The 21,423-nt window shown below is 39.4% G+C and overlaps 3 protein-coding genes across 3 annotated transcripts; 1 reads left to right on the plus strand and 2 right to left on the minus strand.

The window, feature by feature from the left end:
- Nucleotides 1-2,451: 2,451 nt before the first annotated feature.
- On the minus strand, nucleotides 2,452-5,347 carry trmt2b (tRNA methyltransferase 2B). Its single transcript, XM_084735662.1, has 2 exons — nucleotides 4,221-5,347; nucleotides 2,452-3,274 (listed from the first exon to the last, which is right to left on the minus strand). The coding sequence occupies exons 1-2, from the start codon at nucleotides 5,067-5,069 to the stop codon at nucleotides 2,651-2,653; spliced, it is 1,473 nt and encodes a 490-aa protein (XP_084591788.1). The 5' UTR covers nucleotides 5,070-5,347; the 3' UTR covers nucleotides 2,452-2,650.
- Nucleotides 5,348-5,428: 81 nt separating this feature from the next.
- On the plus strand, nucleotides 5,429-15,119 carry dnajb12a (DnaJ heat shock protein family (Hsp40) member B12a). Its single transcript, XM_084735663.1, has 9 exons — nucleotides 5,429-5,597; nucleotides 5,948-6,125; nucleotides 7,434-7,579; nucleotides 7,667-7,837; nucleotides 9,034-9,113; nucleotides 9,198-9,307; nucleotides 9,404-9,576; nucleotides 10,650-10,792; nucleotides 12,882-15,119. Exons 1-8 carry the CDS (start codon nucleotides 5,465-5,467, stop codon nucleotides 10,769-10,771), a joined length of 1,113 nt encoding a protein of 370 aa, XP_084591789.1. The 5' UTR covers nucleotides 5,429-5,464; the 3' UTR covers nucleotides 10,772-10,792; nucleotides 12,882-15,119.
- Nucleotides 15,120-15,900: 781 nt separating this feature from the next.
- LOC146315450 (DNA damage-inducible transcript 4 protein-like) lies at nucleotides 15,901-17,943 on the minus strand. The gene is made up of 2 exons (XM_084736572.1): nucleotides 17,670-17,943; nucleotides 15,901-16,800 (listed from the first exon to the last, which is right to left on the minus strand). The coding sequence occupies exons 1-2, from the start codon at nucleotides 17,839-17,841 to the stop codon at nucleotides 16,295-16,297; spliced, it is 678 nt and encodes a 225-aa protein (XP_084592698.1). The 5' UTR covers nucleotides 17,842-17,943; the 3' UTR covers nucleotides 15,901-16,294.
- Nucleotides 17,944-21,423: the final 3,480 nt, after the last annotated feature.

The raw sequence follows: 21,423 nt of genomic DNA on the forward strand, positions 1-21,423 counted from the left end.
AAGCAGACGATGTAGAAATTAATGCCACAGCCTCTGAATATCCCATTGGCTGATTGCTTACCAGCCTTTTGGCCACCCTCCACTTTTTCAGCAGACAGTCTTATCATATAAAATCAATAGCTGTTGCCAAATCTTCCCTGTCTCGATCTTGTATGACATAATCTAATGAAAAGTTGCCAGAGACTGTAAACACAGTCAGCTTCTCTGACATCATGATGTCACACAGTAATGACTGCCTCAGTCTAAAAAGAGAGAGAGAGAGCAAACAAGAAAGTTGCATTCACATGACTGTGTGTGTCCCTCTTTTCCAAGCTAGTGCAAACAAGATCAAAGGCAATTTTGTTGTTTTGCAAGTTTCCCTTAAAGCTATTTAGAGAACTTTCATGTTTTGTTGATTTTGGAGGCCCCTGTGGACAAAAGTGGTAGTATTTCCACTGTAATAACCACAAAATATAATGTAAAAAAAATTATCTAATAAAATATCTCATCTCACTTCTTTTTAATGGGCTAAAATGTGACACCCTGTAATTTTTCTTTTAAAAAATGTAAACACAGGCTGGTTACATCTGATTTCAAGGAGAATGCGACCCATTGGCCGGTATTAAGAATAACTACATTGAAATAGCCATTAAATTATGTAGGTCATATAGAGGCATCCGCAATAAATTGAGACTGTTTCATAACCAGTTAAAACGCTGTGTAGTAGCTTTAAAATTTTCAAAACAATTTGACATAGTTTGTCTGACATAGTTGTCAGCTGTGGTCAAAGTATCCCAACTTTCAGTAGCTACTGCACATTAGAATATATTAAAAAAGATTTTCCACAGATGTTGACATCAGCAGTCAAAGATAGAATAGGTAAAAAAAACTGTTTACTTAAAATGAGAAAAATAAGTTTTTGTGTGAGACTTAGCAGATAAAATGTGACTATAACATATTTCAGACTTTTTACTCAACTTTCTAAGTAAAATCTGTCTTATATAAACTGCAAAAAGAGTTAAATATGTGACTGCTCATTGCCAGCATCCTGGCAGCGTTGTGGGGGTAAAAAAGTTCATTTCCCAATCTGTCTGCTGACCCTGGTAACCTATGATTTTGTGCACGAGGAAGATCATCCCATTACTTCACCCAAGAGATAAAAAGCACATCCTATCTGCCAAGGCCGCCTTGTCGCAACGTATGAGCTCACATAAACTGTGGTAAACTCTGAGGAACAAAACTGGGCCATTCATACTGTACTCTCATTATGCTATGAACTTTAGTGAACTGGAATGACAAGGGTATTTCCTAAAAAAAAAAAAAGATGGCTCCAAAGACGTTATAATGGCACCATCTGCTGCACAGATTCAGCTACTGCAGGACAGAACAAGAGAGACAAACATCAAACAACATCTTGTTGCAAAAAAGGTGAGCCTGTGAGACATCTGGCATATGTAAATAAAAATGACCACAGGAAAGAACATCTAAATCTCTTTGACAAAGTCTTAATAATTTAAAACTATATTGTAAGCTGAACAATAGTGGTATTTATTCTAGTTTTTTTCTAACTAGATTGCATTGTACTATCCCCCCTCTATAGTAAAACACCATCTGTCTGAGAACAATGACGTCCCGCTGCAGGGTTTACAGGCCTGCTACACTCACAAATATGTTTTCAATCATTATTGTTAAATAGTGCTCTGTTTAGGAGCTCAAGTGAGTTCACCAAACTCCATCAACTAACAACATTAATAAAGGTGTAAGTTGTCTAAATGAACAACAGATCAGAGGAGTTGTCAATCAAGCAGTATCTGTATGTGCCCACAAAGTCATGGCAAGGGCTCTTTCTCACAGCAGCCATACTGACAGGAAACAGTACAGTAAACACAGGTGATAATGAAGGTCCTTTTCCGTTTGTATGAGCCAGCATGCACAATAGCTGCAATTATTGTAATGTTTACAAACACTTCCATACAGCACACATAAATAGGGACAGTTTCACCATTTTTTCATGTCCGATACTGAAACCTTGAGTATATTAGCTATAAGCTATAAGTAACACATTTGTGTGGATGCACTTTGCTTAATCTAGCCACCTAAAAACATTATGCTCAAACTGTGAAACAAATATTGTACTCTCATGAAGGAATAAATACACAGCCCGCAACTTGACTCAGTTATGCAATGCTGCTGCTGCTTCTTTTTATTTAAACATTTTCACGCAAAAAACTTAAAGCAATATTTTTGATTGGTCAGAACCATTCAAACAATCAGAATGAAACTTAAATTAAATGTAGAAATACAGCCTCTGAACACCACAACAGGTGTTTTCAGTTATTCTTATTATTAGATCTTTGCTCAGGTTGATGGTGAGCTGGAGCTTTAATGGGAATTTATTAGGTCACAAATCTCATCTACCAGTAAGAATAATAGAGGTGTTGTTTGTACTCCCCTAACAAAGCTGACTGAGGCTTTATAATAACTCCACACAGATGACATGATGTCAAGCTGCTGACAGCTATCACTGAATTTCTAGCTGCTGTTCAAGTGACACAGGCTGCTCACTTGTGTTACTTAGCGTGTTGCTCCTTACTAAATTTAGCTTAGCATTTACACGATAGTTTAGAGTGATGGATCATATCTGACTATTCTCTAAAACAAAAAATATTTGCTACCTCTCAAAGAGCAGCACCAATTCACAGTGAGGAGTGTGTGGGAACATATCCACAGGCACAGCCAGAGTTGGAGAAAACGCCTCTCCTGTGAGTTTTTTTTGTGGGTCAGGAGCACAACAAAGCTCCCTGAAGTTCCTCATGGCCTCTCCATCCGGTTTACAGGAAACAAAGACCAGCCTGCGGATTGCAGTTTGGTTCCGTAAAGCGCGAACTACTCTGTAGTGCAGGCCAGCTCGAGAAGGGTTTACCACAGCTGCCACAAGGCCTCCACCTGCAGAGCTCAGCTGAGACATGAGGCCAGGAAGCACCACCTCTGCCTTCCCAGGGATAAACTCGCAGTTCTGTACGTTACTGAGAGTTGCGTTGTGTCTAGCATCCTCCACCGCCTGCTCTATGAGCTCTATACCAATAATTTTGTCAACTCTGGGAGATAAAGTGATACCAATGGCACCTGTCCCACAGCACACATCAAGGAGAGTACCACCAACTTTTGTTCTTTCCCCGCTTTCATTGTGGTTCGGGACACACAGGTCCCTCACTGTGCCATACAACACCTCAGCAGCCGCCTGGTTCACCTGGAAAAAGGCATCAGCAGAGATGCGGAACTTGAAGCCCAGCACCTGTGGATGACAAAGCAACAAATGAACAGCGGATATAATGTAGGCATTCATGGGTTTAAGGTTTCTAGAGTTACAGGGATTACACCAAATTTACATATAAATGTCATGTTGAACACATGCTGTGAAATAGCAAATATAAGAAAATGTAATCAGCGATCGTGGCTTGAGCTTGGACACTGCTAATCTGTAACAGAAAGCCTGCATTACAAATGACCTGTTAAGTTTGAAGGACATGAGCATTTCTACTGCATTCCTGTGCTCCTTGGATTAGTCCCATTTCCCAAGTTGTGAAGTCATTCTTCCAACTTTGATGTGCTCATGAGGTTTTAAGTCAACAACACAGATGCTGCATTAGTACATTCCTGTAAACCGTTAAAACATTGCTTTACCTGACCTCAGGGTTAATGCTAATGAATAACTAATAATAACTAATAACTAATGGCTAAATCCTAATACCATATAACAAATTATAGGTGAGGAAAAAATTGATATGCAATACATGAATAAATAAACTAAACATTTTCTGTTGCCCGTCATGTTTATAAGTATATGATGTCAACAGACAACCAAGCAAGTTGTGCAATGACATTTTCACTTTCTGAGTCATTGTTTCAACTGTGAGCGATCACATGCACTAGTCAAGAACTCATTTTTCTGATTATTCTGACAACACATGAATGGACGATTATTAGGTGAGGAGGGTCTAATGGAAGATACTACCACATTGTATCACATTTCATTGTAGGAACTGTGGGATCCAGTGTTCCTGAAACTTCTTTCTAAAATCTATTTCTTGCAGTCCCCCAACTCTATGTAAGTGTAACATTAAATCAGTAGTGAAGTAGAGTGAAATTCCTGTGTATGTAGTGCATTTGGCAAATAAAGTGATTCTGATGCAAATCCCCTTAAAGACTGTCTGTAATTTTGACCTGATGGTGCTTCTTACCTCCTCATATATATGTGGCTGACCGTGCAGCAGCTGGTAGGGGGACTCCTCATGAGTGCAGCGAGTCATGGTGCTCTCCTGGAAGAAAAGTGAGTCCAGCTGACAGACTGACCCCGGCCCACGAGTGAAGTAATCCACCAGGTCAGCCTTGTGGACCGCCACCTCTTCTGGAGTGAGTGTCTGTGGATGAAAGTACACTATGGCCATGGTGTGGCCCTCTGAGTTGGTCCTCACTGTGACCTCTCTCCAGTGACCCCCGGTGTGGAAAAGCAGGCAGGGCTCCAGAGGTGAGCGGCGGATGAAGTCCTGGTAGCACCTGGCTACCAGCTTGTGCTTCTCCGGCATATTGAGGAGGTGGTCTCCATTGACACAGACGATGTTTCTCTCCCTGCCTGTGCCCATGTAAAATCCAACTGTTTTTGGATTCCCATCCACTCCTCTATTGACAGAAAATGTAGACTTGTTGCGATAGCCATCCCTCACAGGCGATGGCAGAATAGGCAGGACGGGAAACCTGAGTTCACTGACAGGTGATGGGGATTGTAGATCACCTGAGAGGAACCCAGAGAGCTGAGACAGTATCTTCTCCTGAGGCTTTTGCTTTAGCTCAAGCTGCTCATCATAACTCAGCCTCCACAGAGGGGTGACCACATCAGCCAGCCTCTCCTCCCAGGACAGATTATCAGTCCAGGAAGGTTTCTTCTGACGTTTTCTCCCCTTTTTCTTTGATGAAGGTTTCTCCTTCTCAGCTGGGACTGTGTCATTAGTTGAACACAGACAGTTTTGCCGCAAAGTATACACAATCATCCGTTTGAATAAGACTGACCTGCATGTAGCCGTCAAAGTCATTTTGACTTTCAAAGAAGTGGCTATCAAGGTCGTTGATGCTGTGGGTATCACGAAGCACACTCCTCTATTGTTTCCTGTTGTATTCGGTTTGTGGCAGTTTTAATTTCCACCATTGTTGTTTGATTTTTTTTGTCTCAAACGTTTGCATATTTCGTCCCTGTATTGTTTTGCATATCCTAAATAAAGTCCAGAAGAGAAAATAGTGTCACTAAGACGCTACATATATAAAATTAACAACAGCTGACCTTTAAAGTATTCACAAGAGTATTTTCTTTCCAGTGAAGCGCATGCTGAAGGTTCAAGTCAACCGCTGTGACGTGTTTTTTACGAGCCCGTTGGCGTCGAACGTCATCTCCGAGCGTCCAGGGGCAAGTAAACATTTCCGCTGTGTCGCGATGGACTCAAACAAGGACGAAGCGGAGCGGTGCATTAAAATAGCCCTAAATGCCATCAGCAACAACCAGCAGGACAAAGCTAGGAAGTTTCTGGAGAAGGCCCAGCGCCTGTTTCCGACAGATCAGGCCAAAAGTACGTCGAATAAACGTGTCTTTCGACGGGGATTTTATGTGAGATGGTGGGCCGACGCTGTGAAACCAAATCAGCTAACGTTAGCATAACCGTCTTAACATTACACCAGCTGCTCCTAGCCGACACTGGTATTTGTAGTTTTTAAGCCCCCAACCCGCGATTTATGTACTATATTTGGTGATTTAATGCGACGAATTGATGTTTGTTTATTCGCTATTGGCATGTACATCCGTGACGTCCATGCTAGCAGCTACAGTGCTAGCCGTTAGCTTATTATGCTAGAGAAATACATAATTGGGAAGCAGATTCAGGTGGCATTCTTGAATAATGTATCTCTACTTTCTTTATAGACTTATTGGAGTCGTTGGCGCAGAATGGAAAGCCTCCAGATGAGAATGGCGGTCCTGTGAATGGAGATGGACCTACGATGAGGCACCGAGGCCACGGAGAGGAGGCAGATGGGTCCGCACAGGGGGCCACAGACTCGGCCAAATCATACACTGCAGAGCAGCTGGAAGCTGTCAGAAAGTCAGTGCTCACAAGGATCTGCTTTTTTCATTAAGTAATAACGTTACCACTATAAATGACATTGTAGAGCTGACTAAATCATATGACACTAAATGTTTTACTTAGTACTAGGGCTGAAACTAACAAGCTACTTTTAAGGTCTGTTAATGTCTCGACTATTCTCTTGATTAATTCATTAGTTGATTGGTCTTTTAAATGTCGATCAGTGTGTCCCAAAGCCCAAGATGATTTCATCATATGTATTTTGTCCACAAACCAAAACTATTCAATTTACTGTCATAGAGGAGTAAATAAACCAGGAATCGTTCACTTTATTAAGCTGAAATGAAATAATTTTGACTCTGCAATTAATTTTATAGTACTTTGATATTAAACAACTATGTGATGGTACTTTGGTTATACTCCATAGAAGGGCTGCACAATAGTTGATTATTTTGACAGATATTGCAATTGCAATATAATTCACAATGAGAGGGAATGATCATTTTTGCAGCAGTTTTCATTTTCACTGAAAAAAAAACTCTACAAAAAACAATATGGAACATTTGTTTGGGTCTGTACCAAAAAAATGTGTTTATGTGTTTGTTGCATCTGGAGAAGATTTGTTGATGAGATCATCTCTGCAGCACTACAGTGCTTGATTATGATGACGTTTCATCACACATTTTCTCTGTATCCAAAAATCACAGCTTCTCTGATTTGGATATTGCATCAGCCATATTGTGAATTTTTGATAATATTTTGATTAATTCTGCAGCCATACTCTATTGCATAGTCGATCTGGGAGTTGTGGTTTTTGAGAAAATATCATTATTGTCAGTGTGTAATGAGCAGTCACCTTGAATCACTGATGTCCATGTCACCCAGCTGGAGCAGTCAAATAAATACATTTTAGCTCTTCCTTTAGTGAGAGAAGATCCTTTGCATGGTGATGGTATGGAAACCACAATCTGACATGACATTGCAGACAACAGATAGAGTTGTATATATTAATTGGGATTTTTGTTGAAGATTAAGGCAAGTTACACAAAATAAATCCAGATTACACTTTTTGCTGGATGACCATTCACTGCTGTTGTTCAGAGTTTAGAGAGCAAACTGCATTGTCAGAAATGCTACAAAAGTGCACAAATTGAATGTAATAATCTCAGAATTATCATATAGTAGCTCATCAATGGACAGGTGTTTGTCTGTGTATGATGTGATGTGACATTAATATTTCAGTGAATTAATTTATATGTTTTGTTTCCAGTGTTTGTTGTTTGGTTGGTTTTTGTTCTGACAACATTTTCTATTTTTTTGCTGCAGGATTAAGAGCTGTAAAGATTATTACCAAATTCTGGGAGTTGAAAAGACAGCCTCTGAGGACGATCTGAAAAAGGCTTACAGAAAACTGGCTCTGAAATTTCACCCAGATAAAAATCACGCACCTGGAGCCACAGAGGCATTTAAAGGTAAATTAAAAGTAATATCCATTTTCTATGATATGTAAATGTGCATTTGCTGAGTGCAAATTTGTGTGGGTTTTCTGTCTCTGTCAGCTATTGGTAATGCCTACGCTGTGCTGAGTAACGCTGAGAAACGAAGGCAGTATGATCAGTATGGAGAGGAGAGATCACACCCAACCAGACACAGACACCATCGTGATTTTGAAGCAGATATCTCACCTGAGGACCTCTTCAACATGTTCTTTGGTGGAGGCTTCCCATCAAGTAAGTAGAGGTCAGGCGAGTATAGGGTCAGTCAGGATGTGGTTGTCTATTGATGCAATGCTATCAAGAACCTGGAGTTATTTGTTTTTTGTGTTTTTAGTAACATGTTTAAATGCCTCAGTAATGCATTTACTGCAAAAGCAAGCCGTCTTCTTCACCTGAGTGTTTAAAATAAAAGACTGGTGTGACTGACTTTAGATTGGCTTTCTACCTTCCAAGCAGCAGTCAGTACACAACATGCCGATATGGTATTAAAGTCAGCTTACTCAGCGTTTTAAAGTTTGTCTCCATGTAATGAATTTGCTTAGAGGGACTGCTCTGAAAACTCTTCCTGACACACCAAGCCAGCAGTCTTTGGCTGTGTGTAGCCATTATCTGTAGTTTTAGTACTGTGACTTGCACAACTTGCTCTATTCAGCTGTTATCAGTGATCATTCTCTGGTCAGAGTCAGCAAGACAGAGCTGTCTGACTGGCTTTTCAGCCTTGTGAATCTCTTTATTGTTTGACCGCCCTTTCTTTCCACATTCCCCAAGCTCAGCTTATATTGCCATTATTTTATCATTAACATCTTACGAGCAATATGACAAAACTCTTTAACAGACAGAATATCGTTTACAAGTTGTTTTGTTTGCATCCCTGTGATTTATTGGAGTGAAAATACAGGCTGCTTAGTAGTTATTTCCCACCATTTCCTCCTAATTGCTCCTTCTATTGCACAGCAGTGTAATGTAATGTGTGTACTATAATGGCTTTATCCTGAAAATAGATCAGTCTAACCAAATAATTAAAATAATAATAAAATATCTAATTTCCAGGTACTGTGTATGACGTTGGAGGATTAGCTCAGATTAAAAACAGAAGCGTAAGGGTCTGTATGAATGTATGCAGATTCGTTAAGAAAGTGAGGCTCTATCTTATCTGGGTCCGAATAGAGTTTTTTTGTTTGTTTGTTTGTTTTTTACAATGTATAAGTGTATGCTCAGTAGTGCTTTGTGAACTGGTGAGGTTAAGATTGGATTAAAAGTGAAAAGTTGAGCAAGGAAACATGGGACAGACTCAGAATTTTCTTTTGCAACATGTAACCCTCTATTACTGGATTCAAAGATTGAGCCAGCAGAAATAAAATGACTGAAGGTGTCCTAAATGATTGCACTTTGATTCACTTTTCTTTATTTCTTTTTTCACTTCTTTTCAGGTAACGTACACGTTTACAGAAATGGAAGAATGCACTTTGCACATCATAATAGGCAAGAAAGAAGAGAACAGCAGAGAGATGTAAGTCCTGCCTGCAATAGTTTAATTACACTTGAGTTTTACACCAGCTGATGTACTGTGTGTTTTTTTTTTCTTTCTGAACAGGGAGGTCTGGCTCTGTTTGTCCAGCTGATGCCCATCTTAATCCTCATCATTGTTTCTGCTCTCAGCCAGATGATGGTCACTCAGCCTCCCTACAGCCTTAGCTACCGCCCGTAAGTGGTTCGCCACTCATTGAGCACTCTGAAATTGTGTGAAAATGTGTAAACATCCGCCTCACTCTCAGTTATTTTATCTTCTCTATACATCAGGTCAGCTGGACATATTCACAAAAGGCATACATCAAACCTGAAGGTGCCTTTCTATGTTGGAGACCGTTTCAATGAAGAATATTCTGGGAATAACCTGAAGAATGTTGAGAGAAGTGTAGAAGAAGACTATATCTCCAACCTCAGAAACAACTGTTGGAAGGAGAAGCAGCAGAGTAAGTTTACAGCAGAGCTATGTCAGATAATTATTTTGATTTTCAATTAATGAGCTTTTTTTTCAACCTTATCAGTTAAAAATGTCAGAAGATAGTGAAAATTGCACATAAAAAGCCTATTTTTACATACAACCCCAATTTCAGAAAAGCTGGGACACTGTAAAATGTCAATAAAAACAGAGTGCAGTGATGATAGATATTGTTCAAACTGATAAACTTGATTGTTTTTGTAAATATGCCTGCAACAGGTTGCAAAAATGTTGGGACGGGGACAACAACACTCAGTACACGTTTGGACACTAATTGTTGAAGTTTTGAATGTAAAATTCTTTCCCATTCTTGCTTGATATACAACCTAAGATGCTCAGCAGTCCAGGGTCTTTGTTGTTGTGTTCTTTACTTCATGAAGCGCCACACGTTTTCAGTGGTAGACAGGTCTGGACTGCAGAAAAGCCAGTTTAGCACTTAAGCTTTTTTATTACAAAGTCACGCTGCTGTAAAACGTGCAGAATGTGACTTGGCATTGAGTTGCTGAAATAAGCAGGGATGTCCCTGAAAGGCATTGTCTGGATGGTACCATATGTTGCGTCAAAACCTGTATGTTCCTTTCAGCAGTAGTGGGGGCCTTCATAAATTTGACAGTTACCCATGATGCCATGGGTACAAACACACCCCCATACCATCACAGATTCCTCTGTATCCTCTGAATCTCTTAATATTATGGATTGTAGATGTGTGTTGAGAAATAATTTTCTTAAACTGTTGAGGATACTCCCTTAATACACAGTCAAGATACTACCACCTGTTACCAGTTAACCTGTTTACCTGGTGAAATGTTGTAAACAGGTTTAATTATTTAAATTGCCTGTTTTGTTGACCAACAGTCCCAAAGATGTTCAGTTTGTTTTCATAAAAGACAGAAAGAAAGAACAGAAAATATTCACATTTTTAAGGTTATTGTTCCTGATAAATCCTCTGCTCATTAGTTTAACGCTTTAACTGTATGATTTAATATTTTTAGAGTTGTTGATTGCGACCTGGCTTGCTGACATAGTCTTCTCCTGTGCTTTCAGAGGAAGGCTTACTGTATCGTGCTCGTTACTTTGGGGATTCTGAGTTGTACCAAAGGGCACAGAGAATGGGGACTCCCAGCTGTTCCAGACTATCTGAGATTCAGGTTATATTGGATGGATAAAAACCACTTGCACACATACAGGTAAGTTGTCGCAAACATAAGTGACATCACACTGTATCTGTATATAGTACGTGCATTTTAAAGGCTCCAGTGTTCTGCTTTTTTTTTTTAATCCCACTATCTGCACATCACACCCACGCTTCACTGCAGTTGACAGTTTTTCAAAACACACAGATGTTTTTGATGACTTACTTCCGGTATGTAATACATTACTGCGAGCATTTAGTCAGCTGTAACTTATTGACACATGCTAATGCAGTTGCAAGCAGGGACTGACACCTGATATTAGGGAGTCAGCTGTGTTATCTCAGATGTCAGAGTTTCCCACAGGCACATTAACTACACCACCAAAGAGTTTTTAAAACAGGCCCTGCTCACAACTGCTTTACAATGTAGTCACAGAACTTTGAGCAATAAAAAGGCATCAATAAATGATTGGTGACTGCCAGTAATTACCTTGATCTTGATAAAGGTTCAGGTCTCTACAAGTCGCTTCTCAATACTGAAATTCACTGAAACTTATGGCTGCTGCGAAGCTAGGAAATGCATTAAAAAAAAACATATTCCATGCAGGTTTCCTATGCAGTATAGAAAAGTATTGACTTTAGTCATTTCCATTTCTGGAAAAGTATGGAAACAAGAAAACAGAGTATCAAAAACAAAATGTGTTTCCCGACTATCGTCTCTATTCTGTTTTCTGAAATATAAAATTCTGAAGTTTTAAAAAAAGAAAGTGATAACACAAGCAGAGTGTTTTTCGTGGCATTTGGAGCAGATGTTTACCACTGAGAGTGAACCTGATGTTGTATAAAGTAAAGTATGAAGTATGGTCTGTGACTGAACACATGCTCCTACGCAGAGCCGCCTTTACACCTGAATGTCACATCCTGCAACACATCTCTGACCCAAGTGTAAAAGAAAATGCAACAATATGTTTGTATATACTGTAGGGGCTGGGAGAAATGTGATGTTGTGAATCTCTTACAATTCCTGAATCAATTTTTATCAACAAAAAGGTCCATTTTACTCAATGTGTTCAAAATATTTGCTCAGACTTGCAGGCATATATGTCCTCCACTCTGTGGAAGTGAACTGATTACTGCTGACTTCACATTGCTAACTCAATCTAGCTTCAACTCTCCACACTGATTACAGCAACCTCAAAGGGTCAAACCTAAAACTCAACGTTCTCAGTAGGTTAAAAAAAGCCAATTTTGGCCTAATGTTTTATTTTATTATTATTTTCTTATGGCATCACCTTGATGAACAGGAAGTTTATTTCAAAAAGGATTTTATTTACTAGTTTCATATACAATATAGTAATGAAATAAAACTCGGCAACACTGACTTCACCTGTGATGTTCATTGTTTTTGGAAACATTAGTTGTGAAATACAGTCTTAAGAAGTGTGATTCAACCCTGTTGTCTGCTGTTAAAAAAAAAAAAAATCGGAACATTGAATCACAATACACATGAAATCTGCACCCAAGTATCATTATAGTATCAAATTTGGAGATACATGTATCAACCTAATAAACTGTACATAGCATCAACAACAACCAAATACTACATTTATGAGCTATGCAGTTCTGCATAAGGACTCATATCTTTATGGCATTCATTGTCATTTTCATGGACACAGTGAATAAACATGACTGCACAGATGCCATAAAAATTAAGTTATTTAACTTTTTTCCAACTTTTTTTGTTCATGTTTATGAAAGAGACTAACCATATGGGGTGAGGTATAATATAATATTTATTCAATATGTAAAGGGAAAATAATGGGTTAGTTTATCTGCTCTTTGGGCAGAGATCTCCAACATGTGGGAAGCAACAATTGTAACAGAGAAGTGTGGGGAATTATGGGATTATGAAATGGAGAATGTGTAGAAACCCTGTGTGTAATTTGATAAATGATGAAGTAAGATAAAGCATTCAGAGTCATAGTTATTTGCTAAAACATGAAAAGTTTGAGTATGATGCATTTTTTTGGAGATGTTCCACTGATACTGATCTTGTGTGACGTTATCTGTGCGTGTACAGGAATCCACTAAAACTTTTTTCCATGCTGCATGACTAACATTGATTTTTTTCTTCTTCTTCTTAGGTTCATTGGTACTTGAATCTATTAGAAGAAATCGGTCAGAGCCCACTCAAATTGGAGCATATTTCTGCAGCAAACCAAGAGAATCAAACATGCCTTACGTGCGGTGGGCAGCAGACCTCATCAGGGAACCTCTCTGCATCCTTGTGTAGATTGACTTCCTGTAGAACTGTGAGAAGCTTTGAGTTGACTGCTGACATTTTCTTACTCTAGTGTCTTGAGGACGGTGGGAGTCCGCTTGGCGTCACGGTGGAAAGTAAGAGCATAGTTGTCTATTTGAACGGTAAACACAGCTGCTAAGATAAGCTTTCTCTGTCCCAGTCTTTTTGTTTTCCTTTTAACATTTTTGAGAAACCTCATGGCCTTCTCATAGACAGACGTCTGAGCCACTCACAAGGAAAAGTGTGTAATTTTTATAGTTCCGATGTACAGTATGTCACAAAAGTGAGGACACCCCTCACATTTCAGCAACCATTTTATTATATCTTCTCAAGGGACAATACTACAGAAATGAAACTCGGATATAACTTAGTCAGTGTACAGCCTGTATAGCAGTGTAGATTTACTGTCCTCTGAAAATAACTCAACACACAGCCATTATTGTCTAAATACTTGGCAACACAAGTGCACCTCACAGTGAACATGTCCAAATTGCGTCCAAAGTGTCAATACTTTGTGTGAGCATCATTGTTATCTAGAACCGTCTCAATCCTCTTGGGCATGGAGTTCACCAGAGCTGCACAGGTTGTTACTGGAATCCTCTCCTCCATGATGACATCACGGAGCTGGTGGATGTTAGACACCTTGCGCTCCTCCACCTTCCGCTTGAGGACGCCCCACAGGTGCTCAATTGGGTTCAGGTCTGGAGACATACTTGGCCGCTCCATCACCTTCACCTTCAGCTTCCTCGGCAAGGCAGTTGTCATCTTGGAGGTGTGTTTGGAGTCGTTATCATGTTGGAAAACTGTTCTGCGGCCCTGTCTCCGAAGGGAGGGGATCATGCTCTGCTTCAGAATGTCACAGTACATGTTGGAATTTATGTTTCCTTCAATGAACCGCAGCTCCTCAGTGCCGGCAGCATTCATGCAGCCCCAGACCATGACGCTACCACCACCATGCTCGACTGTAGGCAAGACACAATTATCTTGGTGCTCCTCACCAGGGCGCCGCCACACATGCTGGACGCCATCTGAGCCAAACAAGACCTCATCTTAGTCTCATCAGACCACAGGACATGGTTCCAGTAATTTTGCCCAGTTTGTGGGTTTTCTTGTGAGCCAGCTTCAGAAGAGGCTTCCTTCTGGGACGACGGCCATGCAGACCTGATGCAGTGTGCGGCGTATGTTCTGAGCACGGACAGACTGACCTCCCGCTTTTTCAACCTCTGCAGCAATGCATGCAGCATTCATGCATCTGTTTTTTTGAAGCCAACTTCTGGATATGACGCAGAGCACGAGGACTCAACTTCTTTGGTCGACCCTGGCGAGGCCTGTTCAGAGTGGAACCTGTCTTGGAAAACCGCTGTATGACCTTGGCCACAGTGCTGTAGCTCAGTTTGAGGGTGTTGGCAATCTTCTTATAGCCTAAGTCATCTTCGTGGAGAGCAACTATTCTATTTCTCACATTCTCAGAGAGTTCTTTGCCATGAGGTGCCATGTTGAACATCCAGTGGCCAATATGAGAGAATTGTACCCAAAGCACCAAATTTAACAGCTCTAATCCATGACATGCAAATTTGTATGGTTCATTCAGGCAGGCAAAAACATGAACATGATGAATAGGACAGGTGGCTTTGCAGGTTTGAACGACATGTACAGGTATCACTACGGGTGTACTCACTTGTGTTGCCAGCTATTTAGACAATAATGGCTGTGTTGAGCAATTTTCAGTGGATAGAAAATCCATACTGCTATACAAGCTGTACACTGACTACTCTAAAGTATATCCAAGTTTCATTTCTATAGTATTGTCCCTTGAGAAGATAAAATAAAATGGTTGCTGAAACGTGAGGGGTGTACTCACTTCTGTGACATACTGTAAATATTCATTTTACTTTTAACAGTGCAGGGTTTATTGGAGTTAATATCATTTACTATAATGTTATTATGTGGATTTGCTTGTAGCCTGTTGGATCATAAGTATTGAAAATCGTTGCACAAATAAAAGTAAAACCATATTTATTAAATTAACATGCTAAGATTGTATGAAAGTTTATTTGAATTAAATTTGTCCAATGATTGACTGGTGCATATTTTCTCTTAACAGCAAGACTAAGACAGACTGTGAGGCTGTAGCTCGGCACAGTGTTGCTTTGAGCTAAATACTATTGTGCTCACAATGACATCACTAATATGGTGATACTAAACAGGCATCTTTAGTTAGCATGCTAACTTTTCCTAATGAGCAATAACCATACAGGTCAGCAGAGACTGATGTCATTAGTTTTGCTGGTATTTGTTCAGAAAACAAAGTATGTTGTGTGACTGTGTTTTTAAAAGATTGTTCAGATTCACTGAAATAGCAGAAAGTACTGAGGCAGCGGTAGAACAGCAACTCCTGTGTTTTTGCAAAGTAGAATAACTGATTTCACCTATGAAGTTTGGATGGTTAGGAAATATTTGTGTGTTCTTATCATAAAAAGCTGTCTGGTAGCAAAGTAAAGTGGTGAAACATTTAGCATAAACTGACACTGAATTTTCTTTAGGTGGATCTTTTTTACATGGATATCTAATGGTTGAGACATTTCACTCTAAACAAATGTGAACCTGCTGCTGGTGCGAGAGGAAAAGTCAGAGCTCCACTAAGGACAACAGGATTCATCATCATGGAACCAGGAATGTTTGTGCAGATCCGTCTTATAGTTGTTGAGATATTTAAGTCTCAACCAGAGCAGTGGGCCAACTGATCCAATCTGCCATCCCTAGAGCCACACAGCTAGTTTGGCTACAAACACACAGGCACACTCTTTGTACAAGTTTTCAATTCCTTACAAGTTAGAATAGAAGAAAACTCTCACAGCAAATTAATAGAAAATAATTTATTCTTTCATGTTCTTTAAGTAGTGGAAAATACAAAACACCAATGTTTCAGGTCATATTTGACTATCAAATACATAAGCCACTCCCTTACGGACTTCACATTCATTGGAAAGACATCGACTCAGGTTCAAACATGAGTCTTCATTGTTGAGTCACCTGTAACCAGGTGAGTAGCTGCCATGAGACACAAGTTGATTCCAGGTAAACCATGATACACACAAAATACACCAACAAAGACACGTACTGCATGTGTTATTTCAGGACCATCCTATCAGTGCAATTTGAAGTCAAGATATTGTCTAAAAACGAAGACAATGCTTAACCCGTCTTCTTTGTTTAAAAGTACGTCTTCTGTTCGACTTATCAGGGACAGCTTGGTCAGCAGCACTCCTCTATCAGCAGCTCCCCTGAACAATACAGTTTCCTCTTGATGGCCCTGAAGCTCGTGCTCAGTCTTAGAGTGCTATGGTGCCTGCCAGATGTCTGCGGTGAGGTGCTTCCCTTGAAGAGCTTCTGAACCTTTGGCCACAGTCCACTGGACTCCAGCCTCAGCACCAGGGTCACATGAAAAGTTGGGACCAGGGTGGCATCCACTGCTATTTGGTCCACAGTGCACAGGGAGCCCTGCTCCCCTCTGTCCACACAGAGGTCAATTAGAGCTCCCCTGAGGCCGCAGGGCTCGCTGTAAGCCAGGTGGAGCAGCTCTTGGCTGATATTGTGCAGTAGAAAGTCAGGTAGGATGAGTTTGGAGCAGCCTAGGGTGTCGGATGCCTCGTTGAGGCTTTGTGCAATGGTTGCTACAACCTCTGTAGCCAAGGTCTCCTCCAGGGGATAACAGAAGAAACTGCTGTCTGAGTCTGACAGGGACATGTCTGCCACAGATCCTAAAACAAAAGAACACAGGGTTAAAGTCTTGTCTGGTAGATTCACTGTGGGAAAATAAAGAAAGATCACACTTATTTTACAATTCACTAACAAGACATAACAAGCCAACTTCAGATTAGACAAAAACTAGAGATAATATGTTCTTTATTAGACCCTTATTAAAGGATAATTAGGGACACATTACACCAGAACTGCACTGTATGCTAAAGTGCATTATTTTCTACAATTAGAGAGAGAAATCTCCTACTTGAGACACACCTTCTTTTGCTGTTCTAATACAACTGGCAGAGAAGCCAAAATATTCCTCCACCTCTATAATTTTGTCCTTTACTTTGTAGATCTGGTTCATATTGTACATGTAAGAGGCAGATATGTCACTTTAGTTTACAGTACAGTTCTATTATAATGTGTCTCTAATTACTCTCTAAGAAAGTCGAATAGGGGCCTGTGGAAAACAATACATTTTAGTTTACAGTACAGTTATGTTTAATTTGTCCCTTATACCCCTAATTAAGTACAATAAGTGTCTAATACTGCCTAATAAAGAACATGCATAGTTTTTGTCTCATTTGATAAAAGTACAGCCTGTTGCATCTGATTAGTGTAAAATTAGGTATATATTGTATAATTATGGTATAACTACTGTCTAGTAAAAACAAATCATTCCTAATTTTTGTCTAATTTGACAGTACATCAGTAAAAGCATCTGCCTCCCTCATATGCTTTGTCAGTCCATTGTTCTCTCAATTTAATAAGTGCAAGAACACAGTTTAAAATAAAACTGAGATACTCCTTAGTTACAGTGTGAATCAACCCAAATAAAAAAAAAGCAATAGAGCCTCATGAGACAAAAGGCTTTAACACTCACCAGTTTCACTGCTGCTGCACTGCTGGTCTGCTGCTGTGACCCTCTGATTGATCCCCTTCAGCTCAGAGAGTCTCTGCAGCAGACTGCTCCAGGACAGCCTCTTTGAGCCCCTGTCCTCCGCTGGAGACGGAGGAAAGCTGCCGTCCAGGGAGTGATTGCAAGAAAAAGACATATTTGCAAACAAACAAAAAAAAAGCGATTGTTTAAAAAGAAAAAGTGCAGTGGTGTCCTCTCCAGCAGTGAGGGAGCCCCTCCTAAGCCAGACCAGCTGGAAAACAGAATGCAACAATGGAACAAAGCATTAAATACCCCAGCCAGAAAGCCCCGCCCACTGTATTTCTCAGCCAATGAGGTGTCAGCTCACGTTCCCAGCTCTCTACCCTGCCTGGTAACATTTCTGATCCCTTTGATGAGGCAAAGGCCAGCCCCCTCCGTCCTCCGGACCCCTGCAGGCGATCGACCCCCATCCAAACTTTTCAAGACAGGGTTATCTTTTTTAAAAAAGTGATTTTTGACCGTCAAATATGAAATCAAACAGCCAAACAGGACTAAACAATGATCGGCCGGTGCCATGAAGCAATAAAACAGACACACCCCCCTGTTTTTCTGGACAAAAAGAAATGATGAAAGAGCAGTAATGTGGAAAGATTCATTGACGCGAGAGGCGGCTCAGACTGACACGTATCTCACGTAGGCCTCGTGTTTTGTCTGTAAATGATCGGAAATGTGAGTGCTGACTGTGAATTTTGGACATTTTTGCATTTTAAGTCATTTTTTTTTCACCTCCGAAGTTAACAAAATAGATCTCAGTCTTTTTGTCAGATGCTGTGGTATTCAGGAATTTAGGCTCAGTGTGTTAATTGTTTCACACGGTGTCAATAATTTGGTTAAATGTGAGCAAGTGTATTTTAATATGAGATGGGGCCGTTCACGGTCGTCGTTATTATTATTTTCATGTTTGTAAGAGTATGACATTTGTCATTTTTAGGAGAGAATCTGAATTGTAGAGATTTACAAAAGTGGTCAACCCAAACTGGAGGAACTCCTGATTTTAGACACGTAGGCCACGCACCTACAGACCCTCCCCCACCTCTCAAAAACTTTCCTCTCCTGCTGAGGATCAAACTTTAACACCACCATCGTTTATTGGTGTGATCTCCTTGAACTGAAATAGTGTTTCAGGTTTGTTAAATATGGAAGCAGAGCTCCAACTAATAACTATTTTCATGGTCAATCAATCTGTCGTTTATTTTCTTAATCGATCAATTAATGTCAGAAAATGTTGTCATGGTTTTCCAAAGACCAAGATGACATCCTCACTTGTCTTGAATTGTCTACAGCCCAAATATATTCAGTTTACTGTCAGAGAGGAGTAAAGAAATCAGAAAATAAATGGGTCATATGCAGGCAAAATAAAATGTGACTATCCAAAACGAAGACTTGCTGCACACAAAAGTTTATTTGTGTGTGGAAGTAGAAATGCCCAAACTCTCTATAACCACACTTAAAACTTGTTTATACTGGTAAAACTGGTTTATGTAAATGGGAGGGTATGACAGCTACAGTATTTGTAGATGTGTTTGTAACAATCTGACAACGTTGACAGAAATCAGCATTTATTTCATTAAAAAACAAAAAATCACTGAAAAAGATGATTGTCTGGCACAAGGGTGTTTTCTGGCTCAGAGCAAATTTAGACAATTAAGGATGATAAAAGATGTGTTTACAGTATGTGGTTTAAGTTGTTGTAGGATAATTTAAAATAACAGTATTCCATAATCTCTTATGGTCTGACTTAATTGAGCTGAATTAAATCTTTGTGTTTCAAGTGTTTTAGACATGGGAGTATAGAGGTCTATTGTATGCAGTTAAAATGCTGCTGGTCAAATGCAGGTATTATAAAATGTGGTTATCCTAAATGAATAAGACTTGATGCACACTAAAGCTCACCCCCACTGAATACAATTTATTTGACCTTTATCTTAAAGAAAATCATTAGTCCTGACATTTTTCCCAAAAGTGTGAGTCAAACTCAAAAATACTGCAGCATCAACAAAACCCAGAGGCATTTTGTGAGGAGAAACAGCTGAACCTCACATGAATTACTGCAGGAAATCTGACAAAGGTTTATTACTCAGAAATGTTTCCTCCATAATATTATAAAGACATCCAAGTGGTGGTTTAAAGGTGTTTCTTAGACATTACTTGGCACCATTTTTTGCTTTCTAAAATAATAATTCAAATCAACATCACTATATTATATGTAACATAAATTAGAATTAATCCATATAAATGGAGGCATAAAATTAAAACAAAATTAAATATCACTTAAATAGCAGTTTTATATTACTCTCAAAACATTCAGGAATGCAAAATTGGTGATAATCAGCATATATGTTGGCATCTATGTCGACCATAAACATGTGGCTTCTCAGTGAAACTCATTTTCATTACAAAGATACTGCAAGGAAACAAACCCACTGAGTCATTTTAATCCACTTATGTGTCTAAGGGTAAAGAATTTTCTTTTGTACACTCACTGTACTGCATCCAACTTTGTATCTAAAAGCAGAGCATGTAACACTGTTAAAACCTCAAAATGATCTCAGTCAAGATGAAAATGATTTATTCAGAATCAAAGCATCCGACATCAAACATGACCACTTCTTGTATTTAATATGTATGCCCAGACTTGTTTATATGTATATTTGTATATAAAGATATATGTAAAGATATGAATATAACAACTATATAATGTATATAAAAATGTGTGCATATCTCCCCTATGCTTTGTTTCTTTCGTTATGATGAACTGTAACTTTGGAAGCTAAGCTGCATGTATAAAATTAATCTTAGAACAAAAATAAAGTAATATAAGTACTTAAAAAATAATTTCTCAATACGGATCATGTGTTATATATGTTGAAAGAGTTTCTGCCTGTTTGGAAATGCTCTCTACACCCACTTAAAAATTGTTTATACTGGTAAAACTGGTTTATATAAATGGGAGTGTGTGACACATACAATATTTGTCCATGGATTTATGGATTTTAGTTGCCACATATAATATATTTTCTGCTCTGAGGCAGCAGTACTATGACAGTCCTGCAGGGTCAGTCCTAAATGTTGTAATTCACTGCAAGTGCAGATGATGGCGCCACTGTAACACCTTCAAATTACAGACAATGCAGACGCTTCAGTCAGTGTGGTGTGTGCGTGTTTGCATGTAAAATGTTTATGCCTGAGTACACCTATTGTTTGGAGTGAGTATCCCTATGAACCCAGTCTTTGACATGCATTAGTCCATGTGTGCTTTCATGGTCACAGCTCTGCTCCTTCAGTGTGTCTCTGCACTCTGGATGGGAAATTTACCGCTTAACTAAGCTTAAGCTTCTACACTGCTCTGTTAGAGGTAAAACATTACTTGTGGCATGTCATTGGAAAAAAAAAAGTAAAACAGAGGGGAGGAAATAAAGCGTGACAGGTCCTGTGTTTTACAATTCAAACAGGCCTGAGAGAGCTGTTATAGGCTGGCCAGCCTCAGGCTATGTAATTCATGTATAATAAATCTACTACCAAATGGATTGTTAAGAATGGATTTTTTTTTTTTTTTTTCTGGAACAATTTGCTTTAATCGGAGGTGGATTGGAGTAAATCAGAAAGAAAAAAGCAAACAATTTTACAGTCCAAAGAACTATTTGTTTCAATAACTGGTGTGAAAATAACCAGAGCAATTATGAAGCACTTCATTATT

The sequence above is a fragment of the Lutjanus erythropterus genome, chromosome 14 (genome assembly GCF_056507025.1).
Source record: "Lutjanus erythropterus isolate fLutEry1 chromosome 14, fLutEry1.hap2, whole genome shotgun sequence".
Classification (NCBI taxonomy): domain Eukaryota; kingdom Metazoa; phylum Chordata; class Actinopteri; order Lutjaniformes; family Lutjanidae; genus Lutjanus; species Lutjanus erythropterus.

Bases quoted from the DNA above. Each gene is read 5' to 3' on its own strand.
- dnajb12a (XM_084735663.1), top strand. From the start codon at position 5,465: ATGGACTCAAACAAGGACGAAGCGGAGCGGTGCATTAAAATAGCCCTA. The intron at 6,126-7,433 runs GTCAGTGCTCAC...TTTTTGCTGCAG, and splicing joins CAGCTGGAAGCTGTCAGAAA to GATTAAGAGCTGTAAAGATT. The intron at 7,580-7,666 runs GTAAATTAAAAG...TGTCTCTGTCAG, and splicing joins AGCCACAGAGGCATTTAAAG to CTATTGGTAATGCCTACGCT.
- trmt2b (XM_084735662.1), bottom strand. From the start codon at position 5,069: ATGACTTTGACGGCTACATGCAGGTCAGTCTTATTCAAACGGATGATT. The intron at 3,275-4,220 runs GTAAGAAGCACC...TGTCATCCACAG, and splicing joins AGCCACATATATATGAGGAG to GTGCTGGGCTTCAAGTTCCG.
- LOC146315450 (XM_084736572.1), bottom strand. From the start codon at position 17,841: ATGTCTTTTTCTTGCAATCACTCCCTGGACGGCAGCTTTCCTCCGTCT. The intron at 16,801-17,669 runs GTGAGTGTTAAA...CTTTTGTTTTAG, and splicing joins GTGCAGCAGCAGTGAAACTG to GATCTGTGGCAGACATGTCC.